General features: G+C 34.1%; 1 protein-coding gene across 5 annotated transcripts; it reads right to left on the bottom strand.

The window, feature by feature from the left end:
• Positions 1-5,318: 5,318 nt before the first annotated feature.
• Positions 5,319-13,144, bottom strand: LOC107858504 (splicing factor U2af large subunit B). Of its 5 annotated transcripts, none has more exons than XM_047406332.1 (13): positions 12,916-13,144; positions 11,397-11,677; positions 11,061-11,168; positions 9,522-9,592; positions 8,853-8,923; positions 8,720-8,764; positions 8,581-8,640; positions 7,496-7,556; positions 7,291-7,403; positions 6,442-6,888; positions 6,200-6,335; positions 6,032-6,099; positions 5,319-5,736 (listed from the first exon to the last, which is right to left on the bottom strand). In XM_047406332.1, exons 1-13 carry the CDS (start codon positions 12,970-12,972, stop codon positions 5,599-5,601), a joined length of 1,656 nt encoding a protein of 551 aa, XP_047262288.1. In that variant the 5' UTR covers positions 12,973-13,144; the 3' UTR covers positions 5,319-5,598. The 5 variants fall into 5 exon arrangements, with proteins under 5 accessions (XP_047262288.1, XP_047262290.1, XP_047262289.1 ...); XM_047406334.1 differs by lacking the exon at positions 12,916-13,144 and adding an exon at positions 9,149-9,235 and having other exon boundaries at positions 11,397-11,439; XM_047406333.1 differs by lacking the exon at positions 11,061-11,168.
• Positions 13,145-14,613: the final 1,469 nt, after the last annotated feature.

The raw sequence follows: 14,613 nt of genomic DNA, 5'->3' as shown, positions 1-14,613 counted from the left end.
TGAATCACTACCACTAACCACCTCTGCCACAACTACCATTATCAACCACCACCAACTACCTCCACCATCACAACCACCATTCACAATTATAATTGCTACTAATAACCATATTTTCAATCGCTATCATATCTACCACCTCCATTATTTTAATTATATCTGTCGTTATCACCACTGTCAACGCCAATGCCAATGTCAACACCACCACCACCACCACCATCATCAACCACTATCGGTCAATCTCAACTACTAACTAACTCATCTATTACAATTAGCACCACCACTAACTACAAAACACATCATCAACGTCCACACATTATTCAACCACCACCACCATTGTCGTCGGTTTCGCCACCTCTACCATCACTTCAACCACCATCATCGCTACTGTATATCTCTACTAATAATCATCTCCACCATCACAGCTAATATCTCCAACACATCATCAACCATCATGCATTCAGTTTTAAGTTATCACAATCAATACCTCCAACTACTAACATCAACCAACTTCACATCACTACCACCACCACTATCAATCGTCATCATCATAACAGTCACTATAATACCAAACATCTCTATCATCACAACTATCACCACCAACATTATTAATCACTAACATCAATCATTACTACCACCACCACCATTACAAACCATCTCCATTATAACTAATAGATATAAATATTCTTTTCAATCAAATAATAATTTTATTGTATTAAATTAAATATTTTTTAATATATAATTATTTTTTATTTGAATTATATTTTTTATTATATATGCAACTAAATAAATTTTGCATATTCAGATATCGAAAAACAAATAGTCTTAACCATTCAGATTTTAGATCTGAAGACAACATCTTAATCATTCAGATATGCATTCAGATTCAGATGTCTGAATCTTAATAAAAATAAATGCAGGCCCAAGTTCTGTTGTTTTTTGTGTCAGAAATCATGAGAATCTAGTGTGTACAAAAGGGATCATGATTCCTGATTCTTGATTCTACTAATTTGGTTACTGAGATGACTACTATAAGAGCAGGTTTACAATTTTATTTGGAAAATTAGATTCCAAACTTAATTGTTGAATCTGATTCTTTTACAGTAGTGAATATTATCAATGGTGTGCGGGAAATTCCTTGGAGTGTGACAATAGAGGTCAACTCCACTAGGAGGAGGATGGACTCAATTACAGCAAGAGTACAACACTCCTTACGGGAGAAAAATACTCTTGTTGATTTTTTAGCTAACATAATTTTTCATTTTATAGGTAACTTTGAAATCAGATCATTTCAGGAGATGCCAAGCACGGGCGAAGGGATTATCAATTTGGACAAAAAAAGTATTCCTAACAAGAGGATGAGGAACTGTACAACAGTTTAAGCAAAAGATTTGATCCATTAACAAGGTTCTATTTTGAATTTCTAAAATTTTGTTAGATGATACATTTTACTGAGTACATAATGTTGTCTGAACTAAGTTTTGTTGGTTAAACATATTATGCACATGGTGGGAGTTTAAGGCATTACAATTGATATAAAATCAGGACACAATAATCTTAGTACTTGAAAATCATCTACGGAGCATTAAAAATTTAAGCACAACAAGCTGTTCACTTCGAAAAAGCTCAGTGCCATTAACTACTACCAGTAGAGAATCGAAGAGAAAGTGTACCTGCGATTTTTAGATTAAAAATCCTGTTAGGTGAAACGGCATATATAGCACAGGTACCAAGGAGCAAATCACCTTCAAAATAAATAGTTTGTAAGCTTTGGAAAATTTGAGTAGCGATGGTGGTATTAATTTCAATTGGGATTCAACTCATCAAAAATTAGATCTAAGAAAGTGAGCAAGCTTATCTTTTGAAGGTGAAGAGAGCGGATCCACGACACTACAAATGAACAATAAGAGAGAAATTTAGGTGATTTTGTCCAGCTCTGCAACGTAAGCCATGTTTAGACACTTACCTAATTTGTTAAAGGTGAGAACATCCATTGATAAAATATTTAACTAACCGGAGTTTATTAGTGGATTTGAATGAGCTTGAGAAGCTAAAGCACATGAACAAACCTTAGTAGATACATCAGCGATTAAGGACAAACCTTTTTGAGTGAGAAAGAGAACTGGGAAAGATGGAGAGGGGGAAGCTTCTACATACTTTCCTAATTGTAATATTTGTGCTTGCTTTGTCTGAAAAGATATCCAGTTTTTGGACCATGCTACTTTTGGTCCTGGTTTGTAAATAACTCTCTCTTTTATTTACTAGAAAGGACTCTAAGCCCAGGTTTTAGTTTAAAAGAAAGTGTTTTAGTGGCACTAGTGCGTATAGGGAAAAGGCATCATTTCCACCCAAATTATATTCGAAAAGTCAAAGTCACAACTAAATTATACTAGTGACCTATTACACACCTAAACTATAAAAAAGTGAAACTATTTACACCCTGTCAGGCTACCACCACTTGCATGTGGTGTAGCGTTTTACACGCGCTGCCACGTCAGCATCACGTCAGTAAAAAGTATCACTTTTTTATAGTTAAGGTGTGTAATAGGTCACTTATATAGTTTAGGTGTGGATTCGAATTTTCGACTATAGTTTGGGGTGGAAACGATGCCTTTTCCCTTAATGTTTTTAGCCGTTTACTTTTGTTATTTAATAGGCTGGACGTGCCTAAAATAAGTGTAACACACGCGCCTTAGAATGGGGGTCGCGGGAGGTAATAATATCACTTTTATATAGTTAAGGTGTGTAATAGGTCATTTATATAATTTAGGTGTGGCTTAAACTTTTCTTGTATAGTATAGGGTGGAAATAATGCCTTTTCCCGATGAGTATATAATGAATATGTAGTTGATGTGGGATTGTGTGACATGCATATATAGCACTAACAACACTCACCTAATCTACCAGTGTGAGAATTGCAACAGAGACGGCACGGGTTTGAACACATCACGGACACTCGCTGCAAAGGAAGTAAATCTCTTATTTGGCTACATAAAGTGCAGGCAAGCACATGACTTATGTTGATACTACTTGAACTCTGTGAATTCCACTCTAAAATGCAGTTTCCCATACACACCAATTTCAGAGATAGAAGCAATAGCTTCCTGACGATAAACTTTGGAAAGTCAAAAACATACAATTGGGGACAACAAAATACAAAAAATATGATACACTGACTTTCAGACTTGTTTCAACCTGACATTGTATGAACTCGGCAATGATTAAACTTGTAGTGGGATACAACAAACGAATAAGACAATAGCCAAGATAAAATAAGAGACTGGATTTTAAGCATGCAGAAAACAAGTATACATTACTAATTCAAATTCAATAAATGTACCATAGCTTCCCTTGCTGAGAATGACCTTGAGAGCTTCATCCTTTTTCTCAAGTAATAAGAATATATTAGCATATTTAGGAGCAGCAGCTTCAGAATGTGATGAATAATATAATAGAAGGAACAACCTTAGTAAACGTATTTGTTATCAGTTATGACCTTTCCCAAGCACTGGGACGTCGGGATCTTAAAAGTTGGAATCATAGTTTGTGGTCACCTGATAAGAAAGTGGCACAATTATTAGTCTTGAATGCAATTGTTACCAAAAAAATCACTTAAAATAGAATGTATACCAACAATTTCGATATATTTTTAAATATTATAGGTAGACTTATGTCTATAACCAGTACTACTAATCCAAATACTGAAAATAAGCAACTAGAACAATACTAAAATTAAAGAATGAATTTTGAACAATGATAAAAATAAGTATAAAATAAACTCGATGAATATTAATTATGTATACATGATATATATAAATATATACTTGATCAGGCAAGAATTTGAAAAAAAATCTAGTAAGACTTCCACCTCTTTCATCAACATTGTTCCTACAAAATAATGAGCCAAAACAACCTAATAAGGGGTTTGAAAAAAAAATATTGAAGTAAACATTGAAGTGAACACTTTTTACACTTATATTACATATATAAGCAGATTCCTAATCAAGCAAGAATTAAGAAAAAATTTAGTAAGATTTTGCCTCGTTCATCCATGTTGTTCCTACAAAGCAGTGAGCCAAAATAAACTAATAACGGATTTAAAAAACATTGAAGTATCATTGAACACAAACACTAGAAAATCTAATAGGATTCACTAATTGAAATAAATTATAACTCATTGAAAATAAGCAATAAGAACAATACTAAAGATTAAAGAACTCCAATTTTCCAATGATGATAAAAATAAGTTAGTGAGAATGATCCGACGGTGTTCAAATTACATGAAGCAGTACAGTGTACAGATTACATGAAGCAGTACAACCATGACCCAAGGGAGAGACAATCGAAGATGGAGGCTTTGTGCGAAGTTTGTCTTACAAACCAATAGAAGGCAAAGTTGGGAAAAGTTGGAAAATTTTGAGATAACTAATTGGAAGAAAAAGGAGAAAAGGTATTTAATCTAAAGGGGAGTTTTTTTAATGAAAGGTAAAAAGTTCAAATTATTTTTCTAAGTATCTTCATATTTTTAATATATTAATATTAATATTAATATGTTATACATGTAGATGTAGATTAAGTATTTTATTATTTTATCCTTAATATTATTTTATTCTTAATATTTTTGTTAATACTCTAAATGTACACCTTTGTCCTCATAATCTTTGTTGATTTTAATGTACTTCTAGAGTCTAGTACAGTTTTGCGAGGTATAATTTCTGCTATAGTCTATATCCTGTTGTTTACTATCACTTTCGTAAAAAAAAATTAGGCATAAATGAGTCATTTATTTTCAAATTTTCGGCCAATCTAACAGATAGCATCCGTTAACTTTTGACAAAATTAAAAGTCCAAAACTGTTAATGCATAATTGAGGGAATATTTTTTAAATACTCTCAAACATAAGGGACCATTTTTGTCATTTTCTCGTTCACCAATCAATTAACTTTGACGTTAATCTGCATCAATCATCTCCTCCAAGCTTTGTTGTTCAAACATAAATTAACAAAATCATTGAACTCTTTCCAGATCTCCCTCATCAAGTTTCTTCCGGACTATGTCAACTAATAAAACAGTGATAGAACCCAGTGGCATTGACCTACAGTTTTGAAGGTCAAAAAGTTCCAGAAAATATCATGTACAGCTAACATGAGCTAAATTCATATTATTGCATACCCAAGATTTCTACTGCAATGGCAGGGTGACCACGGGTTTTGAGGAGCAGGACTTAGCCGCTGTTAACATAAACACTAGAAGATAGTATCTGCTACTTAAATAAGTGAAAAGCAAGAATGTTCAGGATATTCACTAGCGAAAAAATAAGATGCTACGAAGACCTGAGTACGTACTTGCATCAATTGTAACACTGTTTAGACAAGCACCATGTGTTAATGTTGAAAAACTATCAAACCTATCTACCACCAGCAACACATAAATTCAACCTAAATGGATGATATAATTTAGAGTAAAAAAAAAAGAAGGAAAAAGGAAAACAGAAACGAGCTATACTTCTAGCACTAGTCCAAGACGCTAATTTCTTTAATCCATCGAACAATCCCCATGTCACAAGTCTTGCTGAGCACTTCTGATGCCTTAGTGATACAACTAACCATCATAGTCCCCCACGTAGAACTTGTTTTCTGAATAGAAGACAGCTACAACTTGGTTGCCACCAAATTTTCTTCCATTCAAACTTTGCCGAGCTTTGCTGGCAGTGTCGACATCTCCATACTCCAAAAATACCTGAAAGGTACACATAAATGATGTAGTAGTTCCACATTATAGAAGTGAGAAACAAGCCACCAAGAAAGAATCAATTCAACAGATTGGATCCCTTCTTTTAACTGGCTGAAAACAGCCATCATTTGAGGAAGTTATAGCTAGTCGTACTGAAAAGCCACTACATAAAAATTATAAGCCATTTTAATGTGCAAAGAACGTTAGATCCAAGTTGTATCACTTCCCTTTATAACATAACAACTTATAAACTTCGAACGATCCAGCCGGAAATATTCGCAGATATATAAATAGTTCTTACCTTTCCAACCCCTGGTGCATGCTCACCATTAGGATTTGGACGTGGAATAACAACATTCACCAGTAAACCTGCAAAACATATATATACATCAGAGTGGAATATTTTTAATAAGTATTGTTACCATATGTTAAGCCACAACAAGGGGAAAAAGATCTTATAACTACCCACCAAACTTCCCACATTCAGTTCTCATGTCTTCCAAAATATCTTGGTAGTCATCATCATTACTGAGCTCATCTACCTCAACAACTTGTGTTAAGCACAAGACCTTTGTAGCTAATGCACCAGGTTGTAACATAAGTCTCTGCAAAAAGCAAACACGCATTGAGCAGTGAGCAGCCAAATCGTTGCTAAGAGATCAAATCCCTATAGGAATTGAAAATAAAATTAGAGAGCACGAAATGTATCACCTGCAAAGCTATCTGTTGCTGTGCATACAACAGTACACTCTCTTGCTCAGGTTTAGGTTGTGTTGTACCTTGGTTAGCACGCCTAACAGTAAGGGTTTTATCACCCATCTTAATCCCATTGAGAGCTGCACAAGCAATATCAGTAACGGAAACATCCTGATAGACACAGAAGGCATAGCCTTTTGAGTTCCCAGTTTCTCTATCTTTGACCAAATCAAATCCTCTAAGTGGACCAAAAGACTCTAACAGCTCTCTAATCTGTGCTTCTGTGAAATAGTAGGGCAAACCACCAACAAAAATACGATCAGGGCCTTCAAGCCCTCCTGCAGAACCTGGGGACAATCCAACAGCTGCCAGGTTGAGATTTGGGTTTGGTTGGCTAGGACCAAGAGTAGCAGCCAGAGACGGGTTGTAATCACTGGGTCTTCTGACCTTACAAGGTGCACCCTGGACAAAAAAGAACACACCCAGAGAAGCACAGAGCAGTCAGTTGAAGTAAGGACATGCATTTGATATTGATGCAACAGGAAAAAATGATACTCCAATAACATCGCATAAGCTCCAGTAAAGTAATGATAATAAATGAATAACAAAATAACAAAAGAAAATAAACAGGTCTGAGGATATCCAGCTCTTATAATGGGAAGGGGATGAAAAGTATTGTGCCCAAAATTTTCTTGGACTAAACAAGACCCAAAGGGCCAGAGAATAGTTACATATCCCTAAAACTAAAATTTTCCATCTTTGCTTCCTCCCCAATGGATAAATCAACTGTGACTATAAGAGGTAAAAATTATATCTTCTTTAAAACTTCATAACTACTTGATCAGCTTTTACACATTCAGGTACCTCAAATATGATGCCATCCAATGCCATCGCATTACTAGCTTCCTCAACAGATCTCATTTCAACAAAAGCAAACTTCTTCTCATAGTTTATATAGACATTGACAACAGCATCACCTGAAAATTCCCATAATACTTTGATTCTTTGAACATTAGAAAGGTAAACTAAGTTGTACTTCTATGACAAAGAAGACAAATTTTAAACTAACCTGGACCAGCTGTATTTCCTCCAATTGCAGACATAACATGACTAAAGAAGATTGCAACAGACTGTATGTGAATCAGTGTGTCAAGACAAATATGTATGAGAACAATGTCAAAGATAGGTCACAAAGAATCAACTTTAACCATGAAGAGCAAAATGTTAGTATAGTAATCCTTCTGATAATGTGCGATAACACAAGTTATAATTATCAGAATTATTGATAGTAGTGACAAACATATTATCATCTTCAGAACAAGGGAAGACAAGCTTTTATTTTGATACTACTAAAATAGACAAAAGAAAACGATACAAAGTTGAAAGTTGTTGGGAAAAAAATACTAAAAATGTCATATAAGAAATGAAACTAGATGCAACAAAAATTCTCTTGACAGAGGGTGATTTCAAGGGATATCTTCCAAAAAGCAAACATTTAATTCACATTAGAAATGATAATAATGGGACAAGAAAGGAGAATGGTTCTAAGATATTTTACTAGAAAATTGTTAAATTTCAAAACACTAATTCTTTATCAATAGAACTCGGATAGTCCTTGAGCAGCATTAAGAACATTACCACATAATATTTTTACATAGAGAATAAGGTAGAAAAAGGTGAAATACCTCGGAAAGATTTTCAAAGCAGCGACAGTAAGAAAAGTATTACCACTGATGTCATACTATGTAGACTTTAAAACAGATGAAACTAAGTTGTAATGATGGAAAAGCTGGTTTACTAAATTTTACATCCATAAAATGCGAGAAGTATTAAACTAAAATAAAAATATTGAAGTGACTCTGAAAGCTATCAAAACGTGAAAATAAACAAGGGAACTTCCCAGATTTGAGTGACCAAATTTTGAACAGCCAAAGTCAAGCCACAAGAAATCCCAAATTTGGACTAAAGTAATTCTTACCCCATGATACCTCATATTTGAAGGGGAAGAAAGATGAAAAAACTAGAGACAGCTAAAACTACTATGCAATAAATACAGGAAATTGTTCATGTAGTTCATTTTTTTAAAATAAAGGTTATGTAGAAATGTCAAAGAGACCAATTACTTCATGAGATTGGTGAAGCATGGTCTAATACCTGTTCGTTTGCAGTAGCAGGAAGTCCACCAACATATACTCGTCGAGCATGCCTAGTGGCCTGATAACACAAGTTAGGAAATTCTAAAGATAAAAAGAGGAACTCATACACACAATGAGCTTACTAACAAATTACGAACCTGCTGTGTCATTGCCTGGACTGGCATAAGAGGAAGAGCTCCATACTGCCACAACCCCAACAGAGAAAAAATATATGAGAATCTTGAAAAAAGCATTGAATCCATACAACTGAAAAGGGAGTATTGACAATACCTGGCCCGATGCTAAAGGAAACATGTTAGGAAGCATTCCAGGAATTGTTGGGTTGGTCCCAGGAACTTGACCTGCAAAGATAACCAAGATACAGTTGAAAATACATGATGACATACTTCAAACAATACCAGAGTGAGTATTTACATGAATAATTACCTTTTAAAATGATTTTAAAAATAATAATTTTGTACTCAAAAATCTAAGTAAAATAATATTAGGAGTGGAAATTTTACAGTGTATTCGGAAAATATTTGCAGCTACCAAACAGGCAATTCCTAGATGAAGATGAACAAGACCTGTATTGGTTCTTCCTTGTACATAAAAGCTACAGAAGTCGGCTCACACCCATTGTCAGCACAGTGGGGCAAGTAGCCCAACATTGCCTTCTTAGAACATAAGACAAGACATACAAAACAGACAAACAAACACCAAACAAAACAAGAAACCAAAAACCCTCAGTTACGGAATTACTTAACCAAGTAAACAATAAAGGAAACAAAACAACCAATCTATTCCATGACTCAATACTAATACAGGTGGAAGTTAAAGAACCAATAGCTTACCAAAACGTAACCATGCATTTTGATATGAACTTCCACACTATGTTGAAGAAAAATGGAGCAGTTATCAACATAATTTCAGTTGTAACCTTAATGATGAAACAAGTACCTGCAGCAGCTGTATCACCAGGTAATATTGCAGTGGTAGGAGGTGCCATATCAAAACCACTGATCCTTTTGCTGAAAAAATACAAATTAATAACAGTAAAGTGACTAAAACCTTACTGCTAATATAACATTTAACGATCCAGATAACATTGGTCACCCACTTAGTTCTTGGGATATACATAAAAGAATTTTAAGAAAGCAGTATAACACAAGGTAAAATTTGTCAGTTCCTTAACAGGGCCAATAGGGTGACCAGGAAAATGTACGACCAAGTTTCTTGTGTTTCAGTAGATAAATACCACTAAATCCCACCATTTTAATGTGGAGTGTGGCCTGACAGGACAAGAGCGTGGGAAAGTACTTCGCTCCAGCCACGGAAAGGAAAACGAATCACTTCTAGATGATCATTTACAATAATGTGACCAGTTGTGTCTATTACAATTTCAGAAATAGCAGCGTTATTACAAGACACATAGCAGTTGCAAATATGTTCCAGAAGTAGATAGATGTAAAATACAGGGAAAGCATGTCATTTGACCTTAAAAAAAGGCAAGAGATCAATCAATGCAGGCTGTGAGAATAAAAATCGAACTATGTTACAATGCAACTGTTCAGGCAATTTGTCTGATGCAAATAAAAAAAAAGGGCAGCCCGGTGCACTAAAGCTCCCGCTATGCGCAGGATCCGGGGAAGGGCCCATCACAAGGGTGTACTGTACGCAGCCTTGTCTTGTATTTCTGCCAGAGGTTGTTTCCAAGGCTTGAACCCATGACCTCCCAGTCACATGGCAGCAACTTTACCAGTTACTCCAAGGCTCCCCTTCAATTTGTCTAATGCAAATCCCATTGATATATGCTATAACCATCACCAGCTTATCCAAATACCGTAACCTGAATATGCTAGTCTCTCAAAGATTTTTACAAGTCCTTAGTGAGATGTATAGATGTATGCCAGTATTATCCAATTATCCAAGAAACAAAAAATCAGCACAAGCAGACTATATATATAATGAATAAAGAAACCAAAGCCACATAAATTACGTAGTGTGATCTCAAAAGCATCAAACATAAGTATCTTTCAACCGGGTAAACTACACAGTGACAGAAGGGAACTAATAACCAAAAGAGAAAGGAACTCATAACCAAAGCCCAAAGGAGAAAAGGAAACTTTTGGGCCAATTCATCTTCGGAAATAGAGAAAGAATCTCAGATCAATTAAAGTTTTTGTAATAAACAATCTTTTCTGTAATCAAATATTAAATCACATAAAGCAAAAGGTTAAAATAAGAAAATCTCCATGTAACATTTTAGTGCACTTCTATGTAAGGATTGGATATTTGCCATTTCATTCCAGACTGACAGATCAATGACCCCTATATAAGTTTGACAACTTTACAGTAAATTAGTATTTACAGGGTAGAGCCAACTATAAACTGAAGTTCAAATAGAAAAAACTTGTCTTAAGTGAATATATGGAACCAAAAAGAGAGAATATAACATGGAAATGCTCCAGTGAGAAGATACATGCGCAGCCAACTAACCTCTTGGATCGAGAACGCGATCGAGACCTTGATCTATGCTCAGATCTACCCTTTGAGCGAGACCTAAGTCTATGCCGACTCTCTCTATCTTTGTCATGATCTTTATGCCTTTCAAGCAAAATCATATGAATATCAAACTCAAAATGAAGCATGCTTCCACTACCACTCAACAATAATTTGAAATTTCTTTTTTTTTTTGAACATTAATAATTTGAAATTTAAAGATCATTTTAAATGATCCTCAAGTCTGAATCCGCCTCATAACAGTAACATGAAGCCAAATTGAAATCACAAAGCAATATAAATGCTAAAATTTAAAAGTGCTATAGCTCTTACTGGTCATAATCTCGAGTTCGATGACGGTCATCATCATCTCTATCTCTGGTCCTCTCCCTCTCCCTTCTGTCACTACGATCCCTGTGATGACTATCACGCTCTTTCTCTCTCTCCCTGTCCTTGTCCTTGTCTTTGTCTCTTTCCCTACCCCGGTACCGGTCTCTGTTTCCATCCCTGTCCCGGTCCCGGTCACGGTCACGGTCACGGTCACGCCCTTTCACCCTGTCCTTTTCCCTGCTTCTTGATGAGTCCCTATCTTTTTCGTACTCACGAGAACTATGCTGGAAGGGTACACAAATTAAAAAGATAAGCAATTGAAGGAAACTAGACGACATATATGAATATAAAACTAAGGATGGAAAAGGAAATACATGTATGTGTGTGTGTGTGTGTGTGTGTGTTGAGATAGACGTAAAAGGAATTATATTGAGGTGAAATCATACTAGTTAAAATTGAACTGTTTTCACATAAACTGCATACGCAGTTAGAAACCTCCACTCTGCTAGTACATTTATGGTTCTTACACGGAAATCATTTCTGTATAATCCAGAATTATACTCAGGGTCGCCCTAAGATAATTTACATATCTTTTTTGAGTAGATAACTGAACTTTTTAGTTTTCGAAATGAAAATATAAAAAAATGTATTTTTATACAAAATCCTTATTTTGTCCTTTATTGTATTATCCTAAATTTTGCAATTAAAAAGGTTTCCGTGGGCGACTATTTACTCTTTCAATTAAAAATGGATAATTTTTCCAATCAAAATACTTACTATCGAGATTACTTTCTATATATAGAGTATTGCCGTTACGTAGATAATTATTGATATGAAGATTGTCGGGCATATCAAAAAGGTTGTGTTGGGTGAATTACAAGAATTTTTGAAGTTCTTATTTACTTGAAAGGGTAATCTAGAAAATGAGTCACTTTTATTTTCATAATTAATCGATTTATATGGATTTATATGATAAAAATCATATCTACAACATTTTTTAAGATTATCGTTTGGGTTTGATAATGAATAGAGTTGAGAATCATTTTCATTTTTTGGTATTTTTCCATATGAATTCAATTTGTTTAAGATTCTATTTTTATTTTGAGCTACACAACTTTGATTAACCATAGTTGGCCATTTTTTTGGCATTAGTCTAGACCATCTAATCTGAGATAAAATCATATTGATAAACAATCTCTTCCCCCCTCCCCCTTTTTGGATAAACAAGTTGCCTTGACTAACCTACCAGCAACCTGCTATGAGAAAATAAGCTTGCGTCCACTAATCTACAATAAAACTAGCCTTTGATTATGTTGTTCTCTAGAAAAGTTGAGGCATTAGTGAGTGTTTGTAGTGGAGATTCAAGCCTGTGATATCTCCAGGGTTTTGCCCACACCTCATCAAGCACTTAGTCATGGAATCTACAGGTTACATAGCTCGATTGATTCATTCAGAAAAAGAAGGCGAAAGCCGACATTCTAGGTATTCAAAAAAGAGAGAGACAGAGAGAGAATTGTAGTACCTTGTAATAATCGGTGTAATTGTTTATGTCTTCTCCGTTGCTTTCATACTCCGCCATGGCTACCGTATGTGATCCTCACTCAAAGATAGCTTTCTGTGATCTTGTTAGCACAAATTGTACTTTGTTTGAGAGTTCAGAGTTCACAACAGAAATATTAGGGCTCCACATTGGTTCCACCCATCTTCTCAATGGGCAAACAGTTGGTTGAAATAAAAAAAAAAAACAAAGGCATACAATTGTGTATTTGGAGAAATGTACTTTTTATTTGTGTAAAATGTAAAATTTTATAATTTTAATTTTAAATTGGATTCTAAGATTTTAGTTAAACATATTATTTGGTGTTCCACTTTTCTTTTCTTTTCTATATAATAGACGCACTGGCTTCGACATGTCTACTTCACCAGTTGCTTCATAATTTTAGTATATCATTCTTAATTAATTATTATAAATTATTTATATATTAAAAAATTAATAATATTTAATTAAAAAAAGAAATAGATATTCATGCCGTTTGTTTCAATTGCTTTAGCCGTGCGTAAAAATCGATTGAAAAAATTACAATGAAACAACAAAAATGATCTGCATAAAAAATCTGCATAGCTTTAATTCTAAAAAGAAAAACTCACAACTCAACAAGATCTAAGCTCTACGATTTAGAGCGATCATGAAATCAAGCCAACTCATATAAATATTGTAAATCTTCACCACTTTTATAAATTAATTTTACACACAACATTATAGTATAATTATCTCAATCTACAGTAGGATAGGCAACGGACCGAAACCGGTATTGTTGGACCAGTTTGACCGGATCCGGAATCGATATCGGAGCTTCCTTTTCGTTTTACGTCGTCGGAACCGGTGTTACCGGAACCGAAATATCAAAATTTTTTCCTTGTTCGGACCGGTCCGCTGACTACCGGTATGGAATCGAATCGGATCGGAGCGACACCGGAATATAATGTACTGCTACAGTGTTTGTTTTAAGTTTTAAATTTTAATTTAAATTATATATATTACTTAATGGCATTAATATATAAGTTTAACTTAACGGCATTAATATGTAAGTTTTATATATAGATTAACTTATATAATTTATATAATTTATTAACTTTTTTTAATAAGTTTAAGTTTTAATATATCTTAAAAAATTTAAAATTTTAACTTAAAAAAATATATGTTAAGTTTAAGTTAATATAATATTTTTAATAAGTTTAAGAAGTTAAAAAATTTTCTAACTTTATAAAGTTTTGTATTAATTTTTTTTTTTCATAATTGCAACAAACAAAAGACAAATTTTAAAATAAAATTAGGCGAATAGCCGTTATATTTATTTAAATTTCATACGTTGTACATTTATTACAAAGATATTAAATGAAAATCCAATCTACGCAGCCACCTTCTAGGAAGGATTCTGTTTGAATTAGATCTCTATTGTAAAATCGTATTAATATCTAAATTATCTATAATATTTTTGGCGTAACTTTTCTATTTCTTCGGCGGATAAATCTTCCGGAATTGGTCTTTTTCCTTGTTCTTCCATTGCTTCCATTCCGTCATCACTATTTTCCTCTAAAATTTCATCTATTTCGTCTTCAATATGGGGCGGTAATTTGGGAAGCCCAAAATTTCTTCGTTCGGCATTGATCCAATCTCTAAATAATACTGAACTCTTCAAACTATCCTTTGCTAACGAAT

Source organism: Capsicum annuum, chromosome 2, assembly GCF_002878395.1.
Source record: "Capsicum annuum cultivar UCD-10X-F1 chromosome 2, UCD10Xv1.1, whole genome shotgun sequence".
NCBI classification, from domain to species: Eukaryota; Viridiplantae; Streptophyta; class Magnoliopsida; order Solanales; family Solanaceae; genus Capsicum; species Capsicum annuum.
The sequence above is the reverse complement of the archived record's forward strand: the minus strand, read 5'-3'. Positions and strand labels throughout refer to the sequence as shown.